The sequence below is a fragment of the Paramisgurnus dabryanus genome, chromosome 4, assembly GCF_030506205.2.
Source record: "Paramisgurnus dabryanus chromosome 4, PD_genome_1.1, whole genome shotgun sequence".
Taxonomy (NCBI): domain Eukaryota; kingdom Metazoa; phylum Chordata; class Actinopteri; order Cypriniformes; family Cobitidae; genus Paramisgurnus; species Paramisgurnus dabryanus.
The window spans coordinates 41,433,415-41,461,384 of NC_133340.1; the positions used below are offsets into that span (position 1 = coordinate 41,433,415).

Consider the following 27,970-nt stretch of genomic DNA (forward strand, 5'->3'; position numbering starts at 1 on the left):
TAAGCAAACAAAATATGCAATGTTTATTTATCATTAGTATTTTTGTTTGTCTTTTTATGTACATAATAACACAGACACACATACAATTCAAAATCATAATAAACTAAAAAAAAACTAAATTCCTGCAAGCAGCCTCTACTCTAACTACAAGAAATAAGTCGGACAATGAGAATTTAAGAAAATGATGCTAAATGTGAACTGTAGTTTTTAAATTATCAGAATATAAAGCAAATCAAGGACACACGTACAGTAGGCTCAGACAACCCCATTCAAGCTTGAAACATACACATTCAACATTAAAGAAATTACATACACACACACACATGCGCGCGCACAAACAGCTTCTTATGTTATGTTAGAGCCCACCTGCAGCCTTTTCCAGTGCTGTTAACCATCTATTATTAATACTGAAATCATACAAAACAAACAACTAGGAAACAATCAGATCTTCAAAGTGTGTCAGCGTGCATCACTGTTTCACCAGTCATAGCTCCGATGCATTTGCAGCCAGTGTATTTTCAAGTATGCAGACAGTCTTAAACAGTGCTTGGCTGAAGAAATGCCCCGAACCTCGTGGTAAGAACAGCTTATGACTTGAATGAATCTTCATTTAGGCTGTACAGGTTTTGATTCTTGTGATCTATGACAATGGTTTTCTGAACAGTGGTAACTCGCAGTGCAGTTCTCAAGTATTCTAACACACTTTACTTTACAAGCACTAATCACCTCTAAATCTCTTCATTAAAAACTATTTAAAAAATGATGCCTACTGGTTCAAAGCAAATGTTAATTTAATGTCCTTTGAAGTGCAGTTTAACTTTGGTCGCTTTCATTCACACTCCATTGCTTTCACAAAGAATTGTACACAATTTCATATTCTTATAATAAATTCTTACAAAACATATCATCATGTTTCACCATACAGTACCACTTTGTATTTTGAAAAAATGGTTTGGTGCATTCATAACAAACGCTATTAATCTGAGTTACTTACTGATAACACCCCAAACTGACACTAAGTTTTCTTTTAAATAAAATTTCTGTAAATGAGAATGCACAAATAAACTGCATTTGCCCACCTGACTTTAGATTAACAACTAAATGTTAGAATGAAATGTTACCGAGTCATATTAAAATAGTGCCTTTCACAGAACATCCTTGGATAAAAATAGCTTAAGGTTATAAGAACCAGGAGAGCACCATGGGCAAGGTTAATTACAGTACCAAAATCGAGGTTACTTCAGGCCTACTGATTTGTGGGAACATGGCAAGACATGTCAGCTTATGCTCTTTATCAGCTTCGATAACAACACTCTTCTGATAAGCTTTCAAATAAAATAAACCCATGAAAACTATACCCCCCTTCCTAATTTACAAACATGAAAATGTAAAATAAACCATACAGTAAAAAGGGATTTTTTTGAGGACCTAACTGGAAGCAATTCAAACGTCAAAATCTAAACATCCATCAAACATAACAATGGCTTAATAATTAAGACCAAATGTTTCACATCGTTAATTTAAATCCAGATCTGCCAACAATAAACACGTGTGAACGGGGTGTTAAATCTGATCTACGATTTTATATAAAAACTAGAATTCATTAACTACAATTCATTACATAGCATTAGCTGAAAACATCAAAGCAAAAACAAATGTGAAAAAAGTAGAAAAAAATAAATCCGAAGCAGGATTTAACACAGCTATCTGCAACAATGTTTTTAACTATAACTAGCAGCATTAGCTAGTGCAAAATGCATGTCTACAAGAATCATGCTAGACTAGATAAAGCTTGGGTTTGGACTGCCAACGCAAGCAGCGGTGAGTTTTAAGTGTGCACGGCTAAACCTGTTAACATGCAAAAATGAATAGTGATGCAAAACAAGTAGGGACAGAGTGCACGAGACATAAATAGAGAACATAAATTAAAATTCAGTTTAACTTCCTTAAAAACTTACAGAATTTTCCAAAGATTAGTTTCATAAATAAATATAGATGTCTGTATTTGGATGTACTGAGACTTGATGTCCCACATGTTGTTGTTAAAAACATTAATTTCTTAATCTCCACAAGGGTAAGCTCAACATTCAGGACCACAAATGAACTCCATTCAGGGAAAAAACATCCTCAGGAACGTTTTCTTACATCTCGGCTTCCCACTTACAGTTCGTTGTTATAATAGTTTTTTCTTTGTTTATTTCCTGGATAGGCCCTGTTCTGAGTAAAGAGCAGTTAATTCCTCTCTTTAGTGAAGCGTTAGTGTTGATTTATCCTAGGGCGTTACTTAAGTTTCTTCTCTATGCTACTAACGTGTCCATTTCTGTTGTGTTTGCCGTTTGGAATTCCGTTTGGAATTCCGTGACAGTGTCCGTTGACTTTCTCCACTGGAGAAAGACCACGCCCCAGCCGTGATCGGACGAATTTGCCTATTCGGTATAAACAGTAGCCGAGGAGAACCAGGCACACTCCTATTACCAGCGTGACGTCCAATAGGAAGTACTGGTGGGTGGGGATCTCATAGACAGCAGAACGGAGATGGTCGGCACCGTTGTGACGGAGAATATAACTAATCCAGTAAACGGCTCGACTCACTGGATGACCAGGCTGATCTTTATGAATCTGAGACAGCAGCTGGGCTCGCTCACGATACCTTTATAAAGAAAGAGAGATGGAAAGATACTGTTAACAAAGTCATGCAATACCTGAATGCATACAGTCCCTACTGGCTACCTATAGGAAATGTATCTTGGTATACTGTCCACAAGATGGCACTATACAGTAGGAACTCTCGTGTGGGCTTACAGTACATGTACATACAGCTCTGCAATTTTAAATTGAATATGTCTAAGTTTAGAAAGGCAGCCATACCAGGAATAAGCAACTTTTAATTTGATCTGATGAATGCCAAACCAAAACAAAAGATGGTTGTGAGACCAATTCACCAAGTCGCATACTAGTTACTTAATAGTTGACTTTATCTTAACACAAAAATAAGAACTCAACTTGAGCCTCTATATTATAAAATAAGAAATAGTATAATAAAGCATTTCTTCTAAACAAAATAATGGTTTAGACATTTTGTTTCGATAAAAAAAACTACAATGACACTTTTGCAGAGTCTTGTTTATCATTAAACCTGAGTAACCCCAATTCCACAGTCATTAAAGATTAACTCACCTCAGCACAAGGGTGTGGGTTAGTATTACCTGTTTCTTAACAGAGAGTGACCGTAATATTTAGTGTGACTTTTAACAAAGTCAGTTGATAAGGAGTTAACAGTACACTTTTAGTTGAATTGGCATGCGAGCACAACATCCGTTAGATAAATAAATTACCTTTTGTCTGTAAGGACATTGAACATGGCAGTATATAGGTCTTCCTCGCTCATTTTTTTCCACTCTAACATTATGCCCATGCCTTTGGCCTGAACTCGTGTCATGGTGTCGTAGTGATCTCCAAACAGTGGAACGCCTACCACAGGCACACCGTGATACATGGCTTCATAGATGCTGTTCAAGCCCCCATGACTCAAGAAGGCCCGTGTGTTTCTATGGCCTGTGGGAGAATAAGAAAAAATTATACAATTAAAAAAACCTAAAATTTCAAAAAATCTTGCTTAGTTCAATAGGATTGTTCACCAAAAAAAAAATTTTTTTTTCATAATTTACTCATCCTTAAGTTCAAAGCTGTATAAATTACTTTGTTCTGCAGAACACAAAGGAAAATGTTTAGAACAATAGGTCTCATTCCCTAATAATTGTGTATGATTTTCGTATTTATAGACACACTTGAATGTCTCACGAAAACTTTAAAACAGACAGGAGATCAAGTGATTTATGTTTGGACTTCTCTTTTCATTTACATGACGTTTACATTAGGCATTAAGCAGATGCTTTCATATAGAGTTTGAAAAAGTGAGCAAGGAAAGCATGAAGATTTGTCATTACCTGCATCTTCTTTATATGTGTAGAAAAAAATAAGTATGCTACATTGGTTCTCAAACTGGGGGCCGCGAGATGGTGCCCCAGTTTTTATGACATTTTATAAAATACATTAATTTATAATGAATTCTGTGTAATTAAACCTTAAAAAAGCCAAATTACCAACAGCACTACTAGGTATAATTTAATATCAGGGTATAAGAGGAATCATACACTCTAAAAAACAAACGGTGCTATATAGCACCAAAACTGTTGCTTTGGATCGTAACCATAGAAGAACCGTTTTTAGTGCCATATAGCACCGGTGAAGCACCTGTGTAGCACCTGTGTAGAACCATATAGGGGCCATATAGCACCACTATAGCACCACATATGGTTCTACAAAGCACTATATGGTTCTACACAGGTGCTTCACTGGTGCTTCACTGGTGCTTCACCGGTGCTATATGGCACTAAAAACGGTTCTTCTATGGTTACGATCCAAAGCAACAGTTTTGGTGCTATATAGCACCGTTTGTTTTTTTAAAGTGTAGAGATGAATTTACTACCTTTTACTACCTTTTTTACCACCTCCAAAATATTTTTTACTACCAACACTACATCAAGCAGCAGCCCGTTTTTTTGGGGTGTGGGAGGGGTATGCAAAGCACCACTTGCTATAAGGTATAAGTGTCACACCCATCATACATATTAGGTACACTAATGTTAAAATATAATCATTAAGTATTGTCGTTGTCAATTATGTTTTTTGTTTTTAGGGTCAAGTTGAGTTTCAGTTCTCCTTATCTTAACCCTAGCCCTTGAATTAACATTTTAGCCCAGGGGAGCAAACTCATCAAACTCACATTTATCACAACATTTAAGCACCTTGCACGCTTAAAATCACTTTATTTAAAACTGCGGTGCTTAAATACGTGTACAAATGTTAAGTCTTTGTCACGTATATATTTTTAAACTATGCTAGATGAAGTTAAAGCATGGAAGTTAAAATTACTACCAAGTCAAATTGCGTTTGTTACCTTTGACTACCTTTCAAGGGCCTTAATTTTGGTAGATTTTTTTACTACCTTTTACTACCCTGCGGACACCCTGATTATGTTTTGTTTAATTAAAATGTTAAATTTTAGAACAATTTTTGTCAAAAAAAAAATATTTCGGGGGTTGCAAAGGAATGCACCGTATACAAGGGGGGCCACATGCTGAAAAAGTTTGAGAACCATAATAATGTATCATTTAATGTATATAATAATAATAATAATAATATAGATCATGTATAATAATACCAAATACAGAAAATATTATAATATAAAATATAATCATGTAAATTTTATATATTAACATTATTATAAACATTATATTTATAGCGTAGTATTTGATTATACGTGAATATTGCCTACGAGTGGTTACACTGCAAAAAATGACTTTCTTACTTAGTATTTTTGTCTTGTTTTCAATCTAAAAATTCTTAATTTAATGTGTTTTTTCTTGATTAGCAAAACGACCTAAGTAAATAAGTCTAGTTTTAAGACAAATAATATACAATTTAAGTGAAATTGTCCTTAAAACAAGCAAAATTATCTTCCAATGGGGTGAGAAAAAAAAATGTGAAATAAGATTTATTTTTTCTTAAACACTTAATTCAAGTAAAATTTTCTCACCTTATTGGCAGATATTTTTGCTTGTTTTAAGCATAAATTCACTTAAATTGTATATTTTTTGTCTAAAAACTAGTATTATTTTCAAAAACATCTTGATTTAAGAATTTTTAGATATTTCTACTGAAAACAAGACAAAAATACTAAGTAAGAAAGTCTTTTTTTGCAGTGTATAGGTTTTCTTGAATTTTTGCGTGTATTTAGAAGAAATTTTGAAACGAAAGTTTTTGTTGATTGTTTGCAAAACAGAACATTTACTTCTATAGTAGGAAAAATCATACTATGGAAGTGAATGGTGCCCCTGATCTGTTCAAAATATCTTGTGTTATCTATAAATGTCACTATAAACATAAACCACATTTTAAAAAAAATCTACTTATAAATGATCTATAGAAAATGTGATTGGTGCTTGCCCAAAGAGACTGAGGTGTTGTGGCTGGTTGCCATACCTTGTTACTATGTGGTAAATAAGTTGCACTGTGTGGAACAAATTTGCTAGGGAGTTGCCAGTGTGTTATCTGGTCAAAAACTGGTCAAAACAGCCCACCTCCAATTTTCTTTTTAGATATTTTGGTTCCTTTATGATTATACTGTGGAAGTAGTTATTGTTTTCTTAAGTAAATTAGTCAATTAAATAAGTTATATTCCAAAATTGCACATATTTTGTAAGAGTAGCTTATTTGTCCTAACATTTTTAAATTGATTAAACTGGTTCATTGGGCTGGTTTAAGTCTTAATACACGTCAAATGACACAGAGTGAATAGATTTCAATGGTGTGTTTCAATATTATCACTGACTACAGTATAAAAAAACTCCCTTGTTACTGGAATTTGACACCTGTCATTCTAATGGAAACTGTAGTGACTGTTGAGGAGTAACTAATACATTGGCTTTTAGAAATGGATATAAAACTTTGAACCTTTTTCTTGTCTGTGTGTGTGTGCTTCTTCTCCACACTGTTCTTTTCAGCATCTCCTAGGATAATGTCTCTGTTGTATTGCAGGACACAAAGCCTGTCCGTGTTTTTGTTTGTATGAATGAGTTTCTGTCTAATTGTTCACCATGGGCCTGAGGTCACAGAGGACTTTTCTGTATCTCATTCTTTCTTCTCTACCATCTTTCTGCTGTCCGCCTAATGTCCTGCTCTTTGATGGCCACAGCGATGTGCTTTTGTCTTTCATGATCTACTTATCAAGCCAGAGATTATTACAAGAAAATTTGAAAATTCTCAAGGCGTCATTCTAAGAAGATTCAGCTGTTCAAAAGACAAATGTCGATTGAAAATGTTATAGTTTATCACGGAATAATCTGTTAACGCCGTTCATTTTTATTCGGTCATTATTTAATAAATCAACAAGTTTGTTATGTTTAACACGAAAGTTGGTTATTGATAAAATCTCACTTATTAGCTAGAAAGTGCTTGTTGTAATTGTCTTCTTTATGAAACAGTAAAATCCATGAAGTGATCAAGCATAACTGGAAAAGTCAGGGAATGTAATTGGTCAAAAGTTGTGGAACTGACTAAGCTTCAAAATACCACAACGAAAATAATCTACACTGAAAGCCCTGATGCTGTTTGTACTCAAAAAATTCAAGCAATTATGAATAAATTTAAAGTAAGTGCAATTATTAGTTCGAAATGCTGTGAGGAATACCCAGAATAGCCATAACCCTGATATTTTTGAATGATTTAATTTTGGTCAAAGAATAACAACTGATGGTACATATACACAGTTAATACAATTTCTTAGGGTTTTACACTCTTTGTAGGGTTACTGATGTTTTTGTTGTAAATTATAGTTTCTTTGTCATTTAGGTGATCAGTTTCCTTTGGTATGCATGCACCACATTTGTATTTCTCTCCAATATAGTGAAGATACACGTGAACAGTGCAGTTTGTTATGTGCTTCTGTGGATAATTAAGTTCATTCATTTATTGACATACTGTAGAGTCAGTCCTCAATACATTTCATTACACCTTGTTATATAAAGTGAAATGGCAATTTAAGTTCAGTCTTTATGAACTCCAAGTTCATTTACTGTAATTGTTTAAGTGTATTGCACAAACTTCAAATTTGGTGAACTTAAAGGGAAATTAAGGTTGCGATTTCTAGCCATATCTAGCCATATCTGCCTAGAGAATCACAACTTTAAATTTTCCGTCAGTCTTAGTACACAAAGTAACTACAAAAGAGTCATGTTTTAAATAGGAAAAATATCGAAACTCTTTGGATATTTTTTAGGCGCGATGCTAATGGACTAATCAGATTTAAATGGATTATGCTAAGCTATGCTAAAAGTGGTACCACTAAACCCGTAGATCAGCTGAATGGATTCCAAAACTGTAAGAATCAAATGTTTAACTCAGGGGAGCTTGAAAATGAGCATATTTATAAAAAAGTGGAGTGACCCTTTAACAAATTAAGTTTAGTCTATGTGGCCATCAAGTTAATATATACATTTTTGGGAGACCCTTTATTTAGGGAATGAGTTCACTCAATCAAATGAGTTCAGTCAACTTATTATGGCTTTCGTGTATACAATATACACACCACATTCCTCTGCACATATCAGCAAGAATTGCAGTTTATTCAATAATAAAGCAATAAACCCCAAGAAGCAGTGGGGTTACAGTGCATTTTATAACAGCTAAGGGGCGTTGTTAGGCACGACGCGAAGCGGAGTGCCTAAACCCCCTTAGCTGTTATAAAATGCACTGTAACCCCACTGCTTCGAGGGGGTTTATTGCGTTTATAAAACGGTTACTTCATATGCATAACATTAGCGGGATTTTTTTAAATAAAACACAAATAAGTTGTAATTATATTAGTACAAATATTACTCTTCCGCCAAACAAAGTAGTTCCCCAGAATCAACTGTGACTGAAACAGAGCGCAGTTACCAACCAACACAGATGCAGCAAAGACAAAATGAAAATATGATTTGAGACTGTGGTGTTTATTTTATAAACCAACATTCATCTAATTTATACATTAACATTGATATTGTGCAACTGTTGAAGTGATGATCAAATATGCTTGGAAGCATGCTGAACTCTTTTTTTGCCACCCAGTTTTAGTTTAATGCCTTGCAGAAAAATTATCTTCTTTAAATAAACATAAAATATCAAATGAAAAAACAGACCATCCGCTTTCAAACAAACAAACAAAAAAAACGTTTCATCCTACCTTCATTTGTTCTCTTATCACCTCTCAAATTTTTTAGCTAAAAGCAGAGATAATTCCATTTTTGTGAAGAACTTTAGTAAGAGATCAGATTCAAAGCCATCAAATCTTAAACGCTGTGTTTTCAGTGTTAAGTGAATGCGTCAGTGTTTAAGTTGGGTAAGATAGCCACCCAGTGGATAATAGCGGACATATGAACTTGAGTTATAAACTCCTCAGACAACGTTTTGTCTTTATCGACGAGATTACTCAACAATATTTATTGACATTTATCTGGATATCGCCATTAATTGTGCAATTGTAGACAAATTTAAAATATGATTAAAGACTGTGGTGTTTATTTTCATAAATCAGTACGCAGCAACAGTGGCGCAGTGATACTTACACTGTAAAAAATTTCACTGTTAAATTACAGTAATATACTGGCAGCTAGATTTGCCAGCATATAGTTGTAATTTTACAGATTACCTACTGTAATTTACAACAACAGTTTTTTACTGTACAAATATTACGAGACAGTACTGTAAAAAAAGGGAGCTGCACAGTATAATACTGTCAGATGTTTGGATGCATTATACTGTTATTTTAGGGTTCCTGCTGTTATTTATACTGTAGAATGTGATTTTTCTAGCATTGTTAAAATGTAATTTTAAAATAAACACTTAAAATTGCTTGCAAAAAAATTCTCAAACAAAGGATGATGATAAAACACTGTTTTTATTAAATATAACAAAATTCAGTGCATTCTTAAATGTCAGTTTCTGCCTCACTAATGAGACTGGGCTGAATAAAACATAATGCTGTGATGTCACATAAATATCACAACACTGCAGAATACAATGTGAAAGCCACTCAAAGTCCATGAAGTTTTTGATGAGGGTGGTCACATGGGGATTAACAGTTGCTGCGTTTTTCTGGACAAGCTTTCCTGTCTTCTCGGACACCTTCACCTGCCTGGCTTTTGTTCACCTCTTAGGGTTCACACCAATTAAGCATCTACAAAGTACAATGAGAGAAGTAAAGATTAATTGCAATGAAGACAGATAAAACCAACTGCATTCACAGTATAAATATTCTGGTTGTTGCCATTCTGGCAGTAATGAGAGAGAAATACTTTATTCAAAAACATGTAGCATGACAACAAATTTGGCCAAAACCCAGTGTTATGTCTATATGCACATGCTAGCTTAAACTTCGACTTACTATTTAAAAGACCTAATGCAATTAAAGTCAATTTACAAAAAAGAAAGAGACACTAATTTAACGCAATGTGACATTCTTGAACAGCTAGTAGAGGATTTACCTTTGAACAAACTCCAGTGTCCTCGCAGCTTCATCTTGCCTTCACAGATGATGATGTTTTTACTGCTGATCATCCAACCTCCAAATGTTACTTCATCACCAGCAACTGATGCAGACAACAATTATAGTTAATGTCCCAAAAAACTATCAGATATTATACTGCTACAAATCCATTACTTAGAAAAGCTAATGATATTAATTACAGAAAGAGATTTTTTAGACAGACTGAAAGACTTTTCTATAGGCCTACTGTTTTATTGTTTTATACTCCATACCTTAGTGTTACACTTACTCAGCAGTATCAGCCTTGGACTAGCCGTTTTCAATATTTTACTATGTTCTTACCTCAACTTAGACGAATTAATACAGCCCTATCTTTTTTCAATGCGTGCACTTCATCTTTTACAGTGCCTCGTGAATGTAGCGTTTAGCCTAGCCCCAATCATTCCAATGGCTCCAAACAAAAGTTTTATTTTGTGCCAAACTTACTTGTGTAACTACTCATGTAACAGTCTTTAAATAGGGAAAACATGCAAGTGTTTGGTGGCTTCTAAATTCATCCCTGTTTGGAGCCATAGGAATAAATGGGACTAGGCTAAATGCTAACACATTCACGAGGCACTATACAAAGATTAAAAGTGCACACATTGAAAAAAGATACAAACAAATGGTGAAACAGAGCCCAATCCCTCATGTAGATTTAAAAAAAATATCAATAGATAATCGCACATCAGTCAGACATTTGATTAGATTGCAAATTAACATTAGCATCTTTATTTGTATTTAACCTATATAGCTAGTTGCCAATTCGTTTAACAATCTGCCCTAAATAGCCTATGTCAAAATCAAATAAATCGTTTTTAGAAATATTTCAAAAATAAGCAAATATATATAACATTTTGTCAATTATTTCACTTAGAAACACAGACTCTGTTCAGTTTGTGCTTACCTTGATATACAGGCGAGGAGTAAAAAACAAGTGAATTCGTCGTCCGTCTCAGTGCTGGTAGGGTCACAATCGGAGTGAAAATGGATAGATAGTCTTTAATTCTGCTTCCTTCTCGTATAATAAAATGCAGAAAAACAGTGTAGTTAAATCAGTTTTACTCATGGTTGCAGATGAGCTCGTCACATGTTTGACATGCCTGACCAAACCAAAAAATACTGTATTATCCCGTAAGACTGAACAGGAGCTTGCTGTTATTATTTTGTTTGTCATATTATTGTTTATTTACAGTATTCAACTGTATTTATGAGAAACGGTAAATTACTGTCCAAAATTCCCCGTTTTTTTACAGCAATTTTTTACAGTGTATGTAATGTGGTCTGAACCGTGAGGTTACTGGTGTATTTTATCACGGCTTAGAACGCGTTTCAACCAATCAGAATGAAGAACCAGAACTGCCCGTTTTATAATCATCTTTAATCATCAATAATCATTATTGAAATGAATTTAAGAACCAAATCGGTCTGATTCCTGAACAAGATTAACCAATTCAGTGCATAGAAACTGATAAAAAAATTATTCACTTTAACAATATACAGTAACTTTGTGATCCAGTTCTCAAGTGGACAAAAATTATCAAATTATTTTTTTCAGAGAAGAAAATATTCTCTATATACTCCATAATAACATGAGGGTGAGTTAATGTTTGAGCAACCGGCACTCTCTGTAACAGTCACAAAAACTTTAGAGAATTATAAACAGCAGTTTTACACAAGAATAAAATGACCTATAGTTCATGATACTATTTATGAGCCGAGTGACACACACCCTATCCGTGAGAAACCTTGGCCACACACGAAAATGCAAATTTCCCATTGATTTTCCTATTTTGTTTTTTAAATGTTTTTTTAGGGGTGTAATGGTACTGGATAAGCTAACGTACAACTAACCACACTAACAATACAACTTTATGTTCATTGTGACTCAAGTTTTCTGAGGAAGGAGCATCGACACACACAGGCAGTTATTTAATGTATATAGAGCAACAAGTGTGACTCATGACAGAAAAAACTGAACCAAGAACTTAAAGGGATAGTTCACCTAAAAATGAAAATTCTGTCATCATTTACTCACCCTCATGTTGTTCTAAACCTGTATGAGTTTCTTTATTTTGAAGATCACAAAAGAAGATATTTTTATAAATGATGCCGTACCCATTGACTTTCATAGTAGGAAAAGAAAATTATGGAAGTATTGTGATAAATGATGAAGAAGATATTTTGATAAATGATTGTAAGCACACAGGTTAAAAGTATCCACTGAATTCCATCGTATTTGTTTTTCCTACTATATAAGAGAAAGCTTACAATCAGCTGTGTGCTTACCGCCATTTATCAAAATATCTTATTTTGTGTTCATCAGAAAAAGTAATTCATACAGATTTAAAAACAACATGAGAATGAGAAAATTATGACAGAATTTTCCTTTTTGGTTATTCTATCCCTTGAAAGGATTAAAATATTTTTAATAATAGTGTTATCGTGTATTTAGAGATAAATAGAGTAGAAGTAATAAAGTGAGATGTATAATTACCCAACAGGTCATTCTGTGGCATCCACTCCACTAGTTTAGTATTGTTGCCAAGATTATGGGGAGGAACTCCAGAGAACCTACAGTGTGATTAAACCATAACATATTATGAGTGAAGTTCCCTTAAAAACTGAAACCTAACTCATCTAGGACTTGTTAATGTAGCACTAGTAAATTAAAAAAACTACTTATTCATATCCTTAAAATATGTGTTTAAAGTTCAGAAAAAAGAAGTATAAGGGAAAGTGTAAATGTGCATTAGAGACGAACAGAACAAAGAGACAGAGACCAGATGATTTGCATTAGGTCAATGACAACTCTCATATTCAAAAGGCAAATTAAAAGGCAAAAGTTGAAATTCAATCACTCTGAACTAAACGCAGAAGCAAACAAGCTACTGTACATGGCTTCCATCGGAATTCAAAGCTCCAATGATATTGTTTTCATTTTTTTCTTACAGTAATGCATGCAACATTTTAAATATGTGATCCTGTCTGTGAAATTAATGCTTGCTGAAGCAAAGATATGTAATATTAACAACACTCGGTCATAGCCGTGTTTTAGCATGAAAAAAGCACACCTATTGACCAATCAGAATCAAGGATTGGAACCTACCGTTTTTTTAACACACACACACAATAAGAACAGGATAGTGCATCAAGAGAGTAAACAGGGTCATGTTGACTTTAAGGGGGTCCTGCAATAAGTGTACTGTGGGTTACAAAAGAACCTGATCAATTATTAGCTAGCTAACAGCACAACAATAGCCTTTCAAGGATTCTCTTTGAAATCTAGTTGTATGTTTGGTAAAGAGCATTAAGTTGCGCATACACAAACACAGCAAGTTGCCACAAACTAGAGGCCAGCTTGTGCAGTACTTAGTGACGAACATTGTGCAGTTACTAAGAAACCGAACAGCAGTCGGGATCTCTAATGACCATTGCTATACTGTATTTGCAGGGTGGATGAGTCAGAAAAAAAACTTAATAGCATGAAGTCATTTATCGGACTCTTAATGTTTTGACTCTTGTAAATACATCTGATTATTTTGTGATTTAGTACAATCTATCAGTCTCTCTATTTATATTTACCTATGCTGCACTTGTTCCCTGAAGACTTTCCACACCCTCCAGTCTCCTCATTAGTAAAGTCTTGCCTCGGCACATTTGCCTGAGCACTAGAGAGCAACTGACATTATATGACATGACTACAGGAGTCATGGCAATATTACTGGCTAAGACAACAAAAGGTAGTGCCTTGCATGCAACTTCATTTAGGGAAAGAGAGCAATAAAAGAAACAACTACAAAGTATGTGACAAACAAATTAGTAGCTCAAAGGAAATGATGAAGCTCAAAGGAAATGAACATTTATATTATTAAATTTACATTGTCAGAAAAACTAATGGTAAAAATATGTACCATTTGTACTGGGGCTGTACCCTTTCAAAAAGTACAACTTTGCACCTAAAGAGTTCATATTAGTATGTATGCCAAATGTATAAATATCTGTATGGTACATATTAGGACGTTTTTAAAGGGTACTGCCCGAATGACAGCTTGGGGACATATTTTGACTATTTCCTAACAGTGTAATTACAATGTCTTTGAGCATACTGTGTGTTAATTGCATTATTTGTATTATTAAAAAAGATACATAACCCAAAAATGAACATTTTGTAATTTTTTACTCATACGACGTAACTTATTATTATTATTATTATTTATTTTAATTATTTTGGTTTTATTTTTCATTTATAGCTATTTTAGTTATTTATATATGTACATTTTATTTAAAAAAAATATTTTTATTTTTTTATTAATCCTTCATTGAAAGTTATAGCTTGAGGGAGAGAAGTATGTTTTTGGGGGTAGTGTTAGTAATAAAATAATAATTGTATAAAATGTATGTTGTAATTGGTGATATGATATTCCATGTAAAAAATCTAATAGAGAAACTTAAAATATAAAATATTTTTGCTCATACAACAAGAAACCCAAAACAATAGTTTTGTATTAAAAAAATCGTACTTTTTGGTATATAAAAACAAAGAAAGTTATAAGTGGTTTGAACGTAATAAGTAAATAAAGATTACATTTTTATTTTGAGATTATCTCTCTCCTTAAGTGTCAAAAGAAATAAAACACAGTATAAAATAATAATCAAAGTAATAATGCTCTGATGGACTGACCACCTATTCAAAATGTGTTCCTGCCTTACCCCGAGATAGCTGGGATAGGTTCCAGTACTTCCCACAACCCCAGTAGGAATAGGCAGTACAGATAATGAATGAATGATTAAATGATGATCATAAATTATCTTCAATTTGGAAATGTAACTACTACTTAAAAAACAGATTGAATGAAGAGAAAAATGCCTTTATAAAAATAATAATAAATATATAGCAAGCTTAATTTAATTTAAAACCAAAAAGTTAACCTATAAGATATAAATCACATATTTGGGTCTGTTCTTCCTTTATGGCACTGTTTCAGTCTTGTGCCAGAAATGTACATGGTAGCCAAGTTGGCTAGTAAGTGGAACAGACCACTTTTTAGTGGAAAATGATTAGTTTTATTACATTGTTAGACTTTGTTCGTTTGGTTAAGGCTTTATAACACCCTCAGCACATGAACTGTACCCACTGTTCAATACTTTCTTTTTGCCTCCATACACTTTATAAAACTACACAGTAACACATTAACATTATGTGCATCAGAGTTTGATTGGCTCTTGGTAAGATGGATGAAACACTGTTCCGTTGAAAGATTGGTATAAATGGCAGTACCTCCAGATGATCCTCTGAGGTAGACGGCTCAAGGCTCCTGCGAGTTTTTGAGCGATGTCATCTGAAAGAAATTTCACTCCAGCACCAAATGACACCACCACAAATCCATGTTCATCTGTTTCCTTCACCCAGGTTTCAAACTCCTGTGGATACAACCATGTAGGATAATCAAACACAATGTTACAATGAAGTTTTGGAACACTATAATGAATTTTCAGATTACTGTATTTGCGCGCGTGTCTCCGGGTAAACAAAAGAAACTTTTTTTTAAAATGTGGAAATCAAAATGGAAGTCAAGCATTCAAATTTCAAAAACTGCATTTTTAAACAATATTGAATTTATTACTGCCAGCTATCCCTCCAATAGAATTATAAAACAGAGCTAATAAAAGTTTATTAGTAGCACGATAACAACCCATGTTTTATGAGCCTGTGCTGGCTTAAACAAGGAAATAGATGAAGAATGCAATTCAGTGTTAGCATTCAACAGCACCTTCCCATAAATACAGAATCAATTTGACCAAGGCTTAAAAAGACATTACACGTTTATTAAAACTTTCATTCTTATGTAAATTAATTTAAACAGCAGTTTCTCTAATCATGTGAATCACACATGAAATGGCTTTAATGTGTCAACAATAATTAACCACATTTCAAACGATCCACCTTTGCCAAAGACAAATCACGTGTTACAAGTCTCTAAACTTGCTCAAGACCTGTTTTACCTACCTTGTAAACCACAGTCATACTAATACAGGTAACCACAGTAGTTTTGATAAACCACCTAAACCCAAACAATAACACATTGATCATTTTTGCAGTGAGAAACTATTGAGAAAATGAACTAGATTAATTGAATCATACAAATCATCCTGTGGGTTGACTGGACTTGAAGGCCATGTTTAAATGATTTTAATTCACCAATTAAAAGATTAAGTGAGTCACAAAGCTTCACATCATTTCAATATTTCAGTGTTTAAAGTGTTTAAAATCATTTCACTAATTTACAAGACTTTTACAATTTTTAATTACATTTGAAGTATGGATAATAGATATAACAAAATAGTTGTGGTAGACTTTAAACCAAAAAAGTAAAAAAAAAAAAAGTACCCACTCCAAAAAGCACGACTTAGTGGGAAAGTGTCACTTAAAAAAAAAAAACTTGAACTATTATTTTTTGTTAATCAATATTCACAAATGTCACAAATGCTGTTAAAAGCTACTTTAAAATGGTATTGTTGTTGCTTCCATTTTCGATTTAGCTTTCAATAAGCAGCCTATAAAGACTTTCTGGGAATTCTGAAAATATTCCAAGTTGGAAATTTAAGAAATTAAAGGGAATTATTGGTCAATTTTGCATATCACATGCTTACACTAGCTTCCTCAACATCTGACTTATCTTTATCCAGTGCCACAATTCCCATATAGTTGGTGTAATTTCCATGGAAAGTTTCCAACCCTAGTTAAGAGATTGTGGTTAAACAAAGGTGTTTTTTAACAGCATGTTTTTTGAATGAGCAAGGCTTTCTGTTAGCACACATGAAAACATGAATGTGGCTGTTTACAATGCTAATCAATTCAAACAATTTTAGTTAAACTGTAAACACACTGTAATCTACAAAGTGCAATTACATAGTACAATAAATTCCTCGGATTAATGGCATTTTGTGTTAGTCTTTTGTGGTACCTATGTTAGTGTTAGCCTCAGAATGAGTGGGGTTTTGTGTAAGAACTGCGTTCTTGCTGTCTGAAGGAGTCCAGCTGCAGCTGAACAGAATTCCTTGGCCTGGCACTGACTGTCCATCCCACACACTGGTCTCTGTGTCTTTCATACACACCCGACAATGGGCACATTTACAGAAACCCTGCATTGACAAATGCGCTATTTGCATTAAGGCTCCGCGGCACACAATGATGGCCTTTGCACGCTTGGTATTCCAAAAGTGCAAGTCTAGGTTGAGAACCCCCACTCCTATTCACCACACAGCTCCGCGCAATCACCGGTTTGGATAAGAACGGCCTTTGTGAGCATAATGCCCAAAGAGTTGATAATATTGGATATGGCTCTGGAAAAATGGAAATATAATGGGCATACTGGACATTTTCTTAACTTTTAACATATACTGTACATGCTATAAATCAAAAGTTTAGGGATAACTTACTAAAGTTTATTTCATGATCTTTAAAACTTTTTAATCTTAAGGAACTTGTCTAATTAGTTATGTGGACAAAAGTAATTATATTGACTTGGACAAAATAATGAAGAAAAAGCAGAAAATAAAAGCCTAAAAAAGATATGTACTCTTTCAAATATGGTATAATATTTGATTCCTCAAAAGCCGGTGGAAAAAAGGCCAAAAGATCACTTTAAAGATGCTAAAATATAATGGTAATATTTAACAATAAGGTTGTGTTTGTTAACATAAGTAAATGCATTAGCAAACAATGAGTACTATGTAGTTTTTTTTAGCATTTATTAATCTTTGTTAATGAAGGTTAATAGTTCAGTGCATGCTCATCCAACTTTTTAAAGTGTAAGCAACCTCCGTATTCATTGCCTAATTCATAAAATAGGTAAAAAGGAAATTTACTGCAGGTCTCTTGAGGAAGTGGCTTGTGTCATTTCGAACGTTGGCCATATCAGTGTTTGGCCTCAATGTAAATCTGTAAATGACATCATTAACTGGCATTCATGGACCTGAGCATTAAAACCATGCATATGCATGCAAAACATTCACTGACAGTCACAGAAAAAGCCCTCAAGGAAAAGGGACAGAAATGTGTGTTTGTTGTCTCAACAATGGAGTAAGACAAGCAGTTGCATTGTTCAAATTGATCTAACTATGCTGTTCTTGTGTTCAAAACATCATAGGTGAACTCACGGGCGGACTGGCAATTTGGCAGACAGGGCGATTTCCCTCTGGCCCATCATATTTCCTGGGCTTATACATCTCTACACAAGACCTACTATTTTTGACATGCTGTACATTGCAGCTTATTAATTTTATTTTGCATAAATCACTGATGGCGCTGGGATCTTAATGCATTTCTGTCCTTCCAGAAAACCAAAGTTTTTTTGTGATTGTTGCGGGCAAAGATCCTTGATCTTGTGGCACATTTTCTTAAAAAAATTTGATGGAATATACGGAATATTTATGCAATTTTATGCAATGAAATTGCGGGAACTTGCAAAAACTGTTTGCAGCTTTTCAATGATGTTCACGTCACATACTCATGTCACTTCATAACGTTCCCATGGCAACAGGGGGCATGGCTGCGCTTGTGTCAAGTAAATGCAAAATTTTTCAACTTTCACAAAAATGTGATTTTTGCTACAAAAATGCGGGGATTATGAAACCATGCAAGCCCTGCATATTTTGTGCATGAAAATCTGCAATTTATGCGGCGAAAGTGCGGTTTATTTGAAAAATGCGGCCCCTGCATAAACATGCGGACTTTGGCTGATTATGCATTGAATCATGCGATCGCATAATCGCGTTTTTCTGGAGGGACTGGCATTTGTCGCTGCGTAATGCATTTGCAAAAGTTAGCATAAGATTATTTTTTGAACAAACCAGGCCATGAGACACCTAATCAGCAGCCTATTAGTTATTTTTAATTTGACATTTGCCTGGCCCAATCACATCTACAAAAACTTCTTTTTGGGCTCTCTGTGTGCATCTGACAAAATGTTGACAAAAGAGAGATGAGGGAAAAGCAAGTGCACCTGTGGCAAGCAAAATTGCTTTCAAAACCCTTGGCCATGTCATTATTGTAGATATCCCATTGATAAAACACAAATACTAGACAAACTAGCTGTTTGGTGAAAACTGCAATAAAATAATTTCACTTTTGGCTTTGCGAGACTGTGACTATGTCAGCTTGGCAGCTACATGTTCATTTAGGAACTCATTTAAAGTCTAAGGCGCGTTGTGTTTGTCTGTTAATCAATAACGTGTGGAGTCTGAGCAGTTTAAGCCCTCTGAGTTTACATTCATTTTATGTCTGCATGTCCTTGCCATTTCTATTGTACGAGAACAAATATTAAAGATTAAGTGGATTTAAGCGTCGTTCAGAAGTAATCCTGTGATCTCAATGTAAACTGAAAGTAAAATAATAATCACCAGTCTGTTGACGCTCTCTGCAGACATTTGTTATCAGTGTTGGGGGTAACGCATTACAAGTAACATGCATTACGTAATAATATTACTTTTCTGAAGTAACGAGGAAAGTAACACATTACTTAATAAATGTAAACATTAATATTTGAGTTACTTTTTTAAAAAAGTAATGCAAGTACATTTTTAGTTTAATTAATTAGATTTAAAAAAATAATAATGTACTGAATTAAACTAAACATAGTCACGTCGAATCACTCACTCTATGCGTGCGTGCCTGAGCGGGAACAAAAACCAAGATGTCAGGCCAGAGCTTGACATTTTTGCGATGGAAATGTGCAATTTCTGAATGCAGAACTTCTCAGTAATAAAAAAACACCTGCAAGGCCTGAAAGAGATCAAGCCTTAGCCAAGTAAGAAAAAGTAAAGCAAAAGTAACTTAAAAGTAACGTTAAATATTACTTTCCATGAAAAGTAACTAAGTAACACAATTAGTTACTTTTTGAGGGAGTAACTTCATATTGCAATGCATTACTTTTAAAAGTAAAACACTTTCCCCAACACTGGTTACAATACATAATGTTAGTGTTTTGAAATGAACACCCGCAAACCTGCCAAATGCGGATAAAAATACGCTGTGGCCGATAAGGTTGTCAAATCACTAGCCAGTTTGGCGTGTGCCCTTTTAATAAATTATGTTCATTCATTAATTTCTTTGTAAAGCTCATGTAAGCCAAATCTGCACAGTTTGAGTACAAATACTCATTAAATACTAAATACAGCATTAATGCGCAGCATCTGCGCATCTCTGGCTTACATGAACACACCTGTCACTACACATTACAACGCAACAAACAATGGCGCGCTAGACTTGAGATTTGAACAAAATATTGTGGTGATATTTATGGGGTTACTAACCCAAGATCAAAAGAAAAAAAATAGCAGAGGTTTTAATACTAAGTCAAAAATTTGTCATGAATGACTCGTCTATCCGTGTCTCTCATTCAGTTCTCTAGCTCGTTTATAAGTGACATGCTTATTAAAACAAGACATCACTACAGACATTTATAAGCAACATGCAGAAATGCCATCTCTTTGACTTATTCTTTAAAAACCTGGTTAAAGAACAATATGAAAACACTATTATGCTTCATGTAGTACAGCCAAGAAGAGTTGAGTATAAAAAGACAGTGCTACAGCATTAAGATTAAACAGAAAATCTATTTAGTATATTAACATTATGGTGAAAAAGGCATTGGTGAAAGAGAAAGGAAGGAGATGGCAGGATGACAGAATTTAGTTTGAAAAATATGCAAATCAGATTTTATAATTAATATTAATTAAATGTTTGATAAATGTTGATAAATATTGATGACATTGTGACATAGTTAATCTTGTTGTTTCTTTTCTTTTTTTTGCTAGTAGAAGTTCTGAATGGCCAGTAACCTAAAAATTTAGTAGCCAAATTGGCTGGTCAGTAAAAAAATTAATTCAAACCCTGATTGTAACGATGTTTACTGGTTTTGCTTAAAGGAACACACCCACATTTTGGGAATTTAGCTTATTCACCGTATCCCACAGAGTAAGATAAGTCCGTACATTCTGCTCTCTTCTCCGTGCGTGCTGTAACTCTGTCTGACGCAGCCCCCGCTAGCTTAGCTTAGCACAAAGACTGGAAGTGAATGGCTCCAGCAAGCATACTGCTCCCAATAAGTGACAAAATAACGCGAACATTTTCCTATTTATGTGTTGCGATAGTAGCAGTGCTTTGCCTTCTGAGAATAAAGTTCCCAGTATGTATACTGTTAAAAGATGGCTGTGTCTTATATGACCTTGTTATTTGTACACGGTGTGACTATACAAATCACAACACATAAATAGGAAAATGTTCGCGTTATTTTGTCACTTATTGGGACCAGTATGCTAGCTGGAGCCATTTATTTTCAGTCTTTGTGCTAAGCTAAGCTAGCGGGGGCTGCGTCAGACAGAGTTACAGCACGCACGGAGATGGGAAAGGTATGTTTGGACTTATCTAACTCTGGGGGATACAGTGAATAAGCTTAATTCCCAAATGTGGGCGTGTGCCTTTAATAACCACCATTCATCAATATTAAAGGAATAGTCTACCCTTTTGCCATATTAAACTATGTTATTACCTCAACCTAGATGAATTAATTCATACCTCTCTTATTATAATGTGTGCACTGTACAGCGCGTTGTGAATGTGTTAGCATTTAGCCTAGCCCCATTCATTCCTATGGTACCAAAAAAAGTTTTATTTTGTGGCACCATACTTACTGGTATAACTCCTCATGTAATAGGCTTAAAATAGGGAAAACACGGAAGTGTTTGGTGGCTTCCCTGTTTGGTACCAGTCTAGGCCAAAATGCCAGGGCCGATTTTTTTGTCCAGCCCTGTTTCAACTAAAATATATGTAAAAATAATGTGAATGCAACAATAGTGATTCTTACCTGTGGCAAGGGGCTGGGGGGTTTGGTGAGGATGCCCCCTACATAGACAACATGTGGAAGAGTGGGTCTTGGAAACTCCAGGGCCATGTCAGTACACAGCATCCAAAGTCGACTGTTCTGAACCAGATCATGCATGGACACAGAGGGCTGGATGTTGTACTTCCTCATGATGCGATCGTACTTCGGTAGCACCAAGAACTGTACACCAAATCTGGAAACGAGGTACACTGCTGTGTTAGTTACCCGCTGAAACAATGACATGCGGTCCGTTAGTAGCGAGTTAAATTCTGGAACATAAGACAGGGGTGCCGGCGCGCCAACTTCCGCAGGGTACCACAGTCCCGTGCTGAACACCGCATACTTGACGCCCAAAATGTGAGCTATGACAAATCCACACATTTCATTGGGATCAACTAATAGGAGGTCAAAACGTTCATGTTTTAGCAGTTCCATGACAGAAGCACTCCCGACAACAGCGTCACAGTTTTGAGAATAGTGGTCCAGGATGTCAAAAAGCTCCAGAGCTGTGAAACGACCCGAAAAGATGTTATGAACTTTTGATTGGAGGAAATCATCGGCTGAGGTGCTGTTAAAAATTCCGGGGTAGCGCTGGAGTCGATAATGGTCGGATGGTGGTACCTCTCGACCTTCAGAGACGAGGAAGACGGTTTCGTGGCCCTCGGCGTGGAGAGCAGAGGCAAGGGTCTTGAAAATATACAGGTGGCTCTCAAACATAATGGGTGGAACCACCACGATCTTAGCTGCCCAGGAGAAATTCGACGTTAAACACCATATCAAAGTGGCAAGCAGGTAGAAAGACTTCATGACTGCAGAAAGAAAAAAAATGATGTCATTAATGGTGTTACTCACCCTTTATACTTCTACCATGAATCAACTTCAATTTAATAAAATCAATCAATCAATCAATAATATGTGATTGTATGACTACTTAGATATGAAGATAACATGTTATAACAACTGTATAACAAAGATATTACACAGCCATTACATAACAATTCATTCATTTTCATTGTAGTTACAAATCATTCAAAATAAAATACAAATAGTGAGCATCTTTATGGTCACTGCACGACCTGAGATCCCCACTATGTACTGTTGTGTGTGTGTGTCAGAAAATGTGAGTCAGTACTAGGGTTGAATGTGTGGGGACCTATGACGCTGTATTTGCTTTCCACTGATAGGATGTACAAAGGTCAGTGCACATTTGGCAAACATGTGCTTACACACAAAATTCGCTCTATCTTTACACTGACCTTTTTCACAAAATGGCCTCCCAAATGTACCGTACAGCATTGTTCACACACTGTACCCTATCACTAGTTGTCTTTTCAATCTTTAGGGCTGTCAGTTCTCACAGTCATTGTGAAAGTGATGAAATCGGATCTGTTTGTGTAGTCAATATCTAGAATATCTACATCTGTTGCCATAAAAATTATATTTCCAAGAACAATGCCAAGAGATCTGTACATTGGTTTAAATAGACCTCATGAGACAAAGCGTCAGTGGCATTACTGTATTTGACATATTCACGCTACGTTTTAAAACTAAAAAAATATATATTTAGCGAATGCCTTTAACTGCACTTGATTGCATAGGGAAAGAGTAAGCAAACTACCTTGTTACTATAGCAACCAGTGAAGATGCACCAAAGGGATTTGACAAACAAATAAGATTTGTGTATGGTGTGAACAAAGCCTTAGTCATCTTAAAGGATGATTCAAATAAGAAGAAAACAAGTATAGCCATGGGTGTTGCTTTTTTCCTCCACAAGGCCTAAGCGGATACCCTTTCCATTGACCCAATAAGTAGGACTTTACAGATGACAACCATGAACACTGATTCTCAAGGGAAATTCTGCATGGCTAAGCAGTCTGTCTTTAATAACATGTTAAAAGCATTCCCTAAGGCTATATACTACTCCTGTTATCTTAGTCTCACGCCTTGATTTAAAGAATATAATAGATCATGAGCCTGGGGATCCGATAAACAGGTGTTTGTCATTGTGGGAGGGGAAGGGTTTAGGAAAGAGGTAATACATTTTGAGGTAAGACAAAAAGATTGAGGAAAAGGAAGAAGGCTTGTTATTCTGCTTAGATAAAGCCTTTGTGGTGAGTAGTTGACTGGGCCTTGTTAGATGTACGTTGAGAGCATCCTTTCAAATTTTGCCTTCATTTGTTTATTCATCCAAATGAAGTTTGGCCCTTTTGCTTTAGATAACTAAAACAACAGTTCTGCATGGGCCAATCTTCTTTAAAAACAAAATCCAAGCCATGCACGTCAGTAAAGAGAGAAGCGTGAATGTTACTGTTGCATTCTACCAAATGCAATAAGTTCCCAAATTATAACGCATGTCTAAATGACCAGCCAAAGTGCAATGGGGTTTAAGTGAAACTTCAGACAAATTCACTTTTAATGAAGTTTGGAGACATAATGGCTCTGGCCGTACAAGCCAGCTGTTGAGGTAAATGTCCTAATACGCCTGCTTTTAAAAGACATCTGTTGTTTCTGATGTGAACCTTCCACCTTTTGGCTCTCTGAGTTTCAGGTGGGCTATCACTATTACAACTTTTTTATACCAGACTGTTGACGGTTACCATGGTAACCCTGCCGGAGTCAAGCTGTACCATAGCAACGTCATAGCTTGTGTTACTAATGGATGGTTCAGGTTTCCACCCCATCAGAAAGAATAATCACTATTAAACGCACGGAAATGTGGAGATAAATTGAATTGTTCATCACAATGCTGTCAGCCCTATCGCATTAAAACACTGATAACAATGTAAAATTTTCTGGGTGATTTTCCAAAACTGTTTAAATAACCGATAGGTGTCCAAACTAGTCTCAGCCAGTATCAGTGATTGGACTAATAAGTATAGAAAACTGATCATAGTGAGGATGCAAAAGAAAAGTGGCGACTACTGTGTGATATTGGGGCAGTTTCCCGGACAGGGATTAGACTAGTCCTAGACTAAAATAAATGTAAGAGCTGTCCAAACTCAAAACAACTTGCACTGACATATCTTAAAATACATCAGTGCCCTTTCTTTTGCCTCAAAATGCACACAAGTAATGTTTTTAGTAAGGCATGGTTGTTAAAACAAGTTATATTTTATAATTAAACTAAGGCCTAGTCCCGGTTTAAGATAATCCCTGTCCGGGAAACCACCCCATATAGTGCAAAGATTAATCTAGATTTATCACATACAAAATAAAAGTGAGTTTTTGCAGAAAATATGTGTGTTTACTGTGTGTAATTATTATGTATATTTTAACACACACACAAACATGTATACATTTCAGAATTTTTTTATTTATATATTATATTGACTATATAAAAATCTTAATAAATATATATATACACACATGTAAATGTTTCTTAAATACATACATGAATGTGTATGTATTTATATAGCCTATAAATAATAATTACACACAGCACACACTCATATATTATGCAAAAACTCACTTTTATTTTGTATGTGATTAATCTTTGCCAGCAAGGTGATATTATTTGTTAAAAATTAGCACTCACTTTTAAACTGTTGTAGATTCAGGTCCCCCTTTTAGTCCTTATTCATAATATAATAAATATATGTTAAAACGCTAATGTAACACACATACCAACACAAAAAGTCAGATTAAATGCTTTAACATTATCCTTCTAGAAGAAAAAGAAAGAGGGACTGTTTGATATCATCATGGGGTTTTAGATGCCTCCAAGACTTTGGAGAGGTCACATTAAAACACAAGCTTTATAGTCAGGTGACACATTTGGATGATGGGATACATGATAAGGGCTAATGAAAACCCCAAAAATCAAACATTTATAAATGACTCACATGATTTTAACACCACCCAGTACTTTAGCAAAGGAACAATCTTCCTGATTAAACATCATGTTTGTTACAATTTACTAAGTACTTATTTGAAGTACCTAATGAAGTACTTGAAATGTAAATGAGTGAAATGTAAACATCTACCAACCATGTATCACTTCTGTACATGAAAAGATGCTTTTTGTATTAGTCATAAAAGAGGCATCATATCTAATTTTATTCATTTTTCTGTCAAATTAGACAACAGATAAATTATTTAATCTAAAGACCTCCATGTTTCACTATGATCACAATTAGACCTTTTTAAGACATCACAATGTATATATATGTGCTACTGAACCTATGTCTGTACTCAGTTTGATAATGACAACAAACCTTTTCCACTAAAAAACAAAAAGGCTGTCCTACTAAAGACATTGGTGAGGATGAGAAAAAATGGATAATTGATGCTACGTGTGTGGTAGCCGAGTTCGAATGGACTTTCAATATGCAAAGAAATGCAAAACCCACAAGGCAACATCCTTTTCAAATATAGCAGCACCTCTATTTACACAAGCATGCCAAAAATCATATAGATGTATTGCACAATAAATACAGCTTAGGTACAATGTGGTTGTGTATGATCTGGTTAGATCTGGTACTTTTCACCATAACTGCACAATATACAAGAAGGTAGCACATCAGCAGAAAGTGAGGTGGAGTTGAAACAAAAATAGAAGTTTATGGAAGAACAGGCCTTAAACAGGCCTAACAAGATTTTGCCTTCCCACATACATATGTTTATTATGTATCTACTAATTCACAATAACTACTGTTAACAAAATAATAAAATAGGCCTATATTTAATTCCACTAAATGACAAATTTGATCAAATGTAAAAAACGATGAAACTTAAAATAAGATATACTTCCACAGAAATGTATTCATGTATCAATGATTGTGTAAAGATAGTTGGATGATAAAGCAGATTATCAGCACTCATAAATATGCATACCATAGGGGCACGTAGCCTAATGACCTCCTTCCTGTCGTGAAACCATTTGGGTTTTTTTGTGCAAGAACGACATCAAAATAAGAGCTAATTATTTTAATGGTGTTTAGTAATTTACAAATCATGAATCAATACTTAACCCGCCAACCAAACACTTTATTTCAGACGCCATATCTATCAGCATTAGCGTTATTTATTTAAGTTTCCTTAAGAAAAAAAACAAGCTATTATTGAATGTCACTGAATTTACCCCCTGCAAATCGATCGCTGGGCCATACTGGTTAAATATTGATGAAAGTAAGCAGGTAAATCTTTACAGTACATCACGTCCCAAATGGAACCTTGGTTTCGCTGGCCTTTATCATCAAGTCAACTCTATCGATATCAGATGACATTCTTGCGTTATTTCCCGTTTGAAAAATCTTTCGTGCAGATGCCCCGCGCTCAGTTTAGACTAACCCGCAGACTAACAAATGTCAACAATACCAGAACTTTTAACCTCTGCAATAGGCTACCAAACCCGTATTGCAACCGAAACACCTGACTGTGTGTGAAAATATCTTATCAAGTCTCTATTGAGCGTAACACCTGTTTCCCAAATGAAATGCCCGCCCTACTGTACGCTGCTTACCTGTACAGGTGAGCCCGGTAGATCGGCGTCTGAATGTATGCGAAACTGACGTCCCCACGCAGTATTTGCCTCTCACAGGTTAACATAAATCCACAAATTGTATAGTTTGATGAAAACTGCCTGTATCCCCGGGAGCGGTGTTTTTTCCAATGCCTGTGAGATGGGGCGTTGTGTATCCGAGCTCACAGAGGGCGGGATATGCGAAACCTCAATTCACAGCGACTGAAGGGAGTGGTTGAGCTATAGCATTGTAAACTATAGGCTATAACAATAGATAGACTTTGGTCGGGTTCAAATCCCTTGGGATGCGCAAGGTGCTTCGTTTCAACACAGGTATATTTGCATATGGGGGGCGTCATCACTGGGCTTCTATAGACAGAGCTGAACTATAAATATGACCAAACCAGTTTGACACACAGAGGGGGTTCTCACTTACATTTTTATTTGTTAGACGTTGATAATTTCGGTAAGCTGAAAGTGAAATTTGTTAATGGA

The 27,970-nt window shown here is 35.1% G+C and overlaps 1 protein-coding gene across 2 annotated transcripts; it reads right to left on the reverse strand.

The window, feature by feature from the left end:
* Positions 1-27,710, reverse strand: ugt8 (UDP glycosyltransferase 8). Of its 2 annotated transcripts, none has more exons than XM_065275061.2 (6): positions 27,476-27,710; positions 21,997-22,823; positions 15,408-15,550; positions 12,624-12,700; positions 3,336-3,555; positions 1-2,650 (listed from the first exon to the last, which is right to left on the reverse strand). In XM_065275061.2, exons 2-6 carry the CDS (start codon positions 22,819-22,821, stop codon positions 2,281-2,283), a joined length of 1,635 nt encoding a protein of 544 aa, XP_065131133.1. In that variant the 5' UTR covers positions 22,822-22,823; positions 27,476-27,710; the 3' UTR covers positions 1-2,280. The 2 variants fall into 2 exon arrangements, with proteins under 2 accessions (XP_065131133.1, XP_065131134.1); XM_065275062.2 differs by lacking the exon at positions 27,476-27,710 and adding an exon at positions 27,186-27,336.
* Between the last annotated feature and the right edge of the window lie 260 nt (positions 27,711-27,970).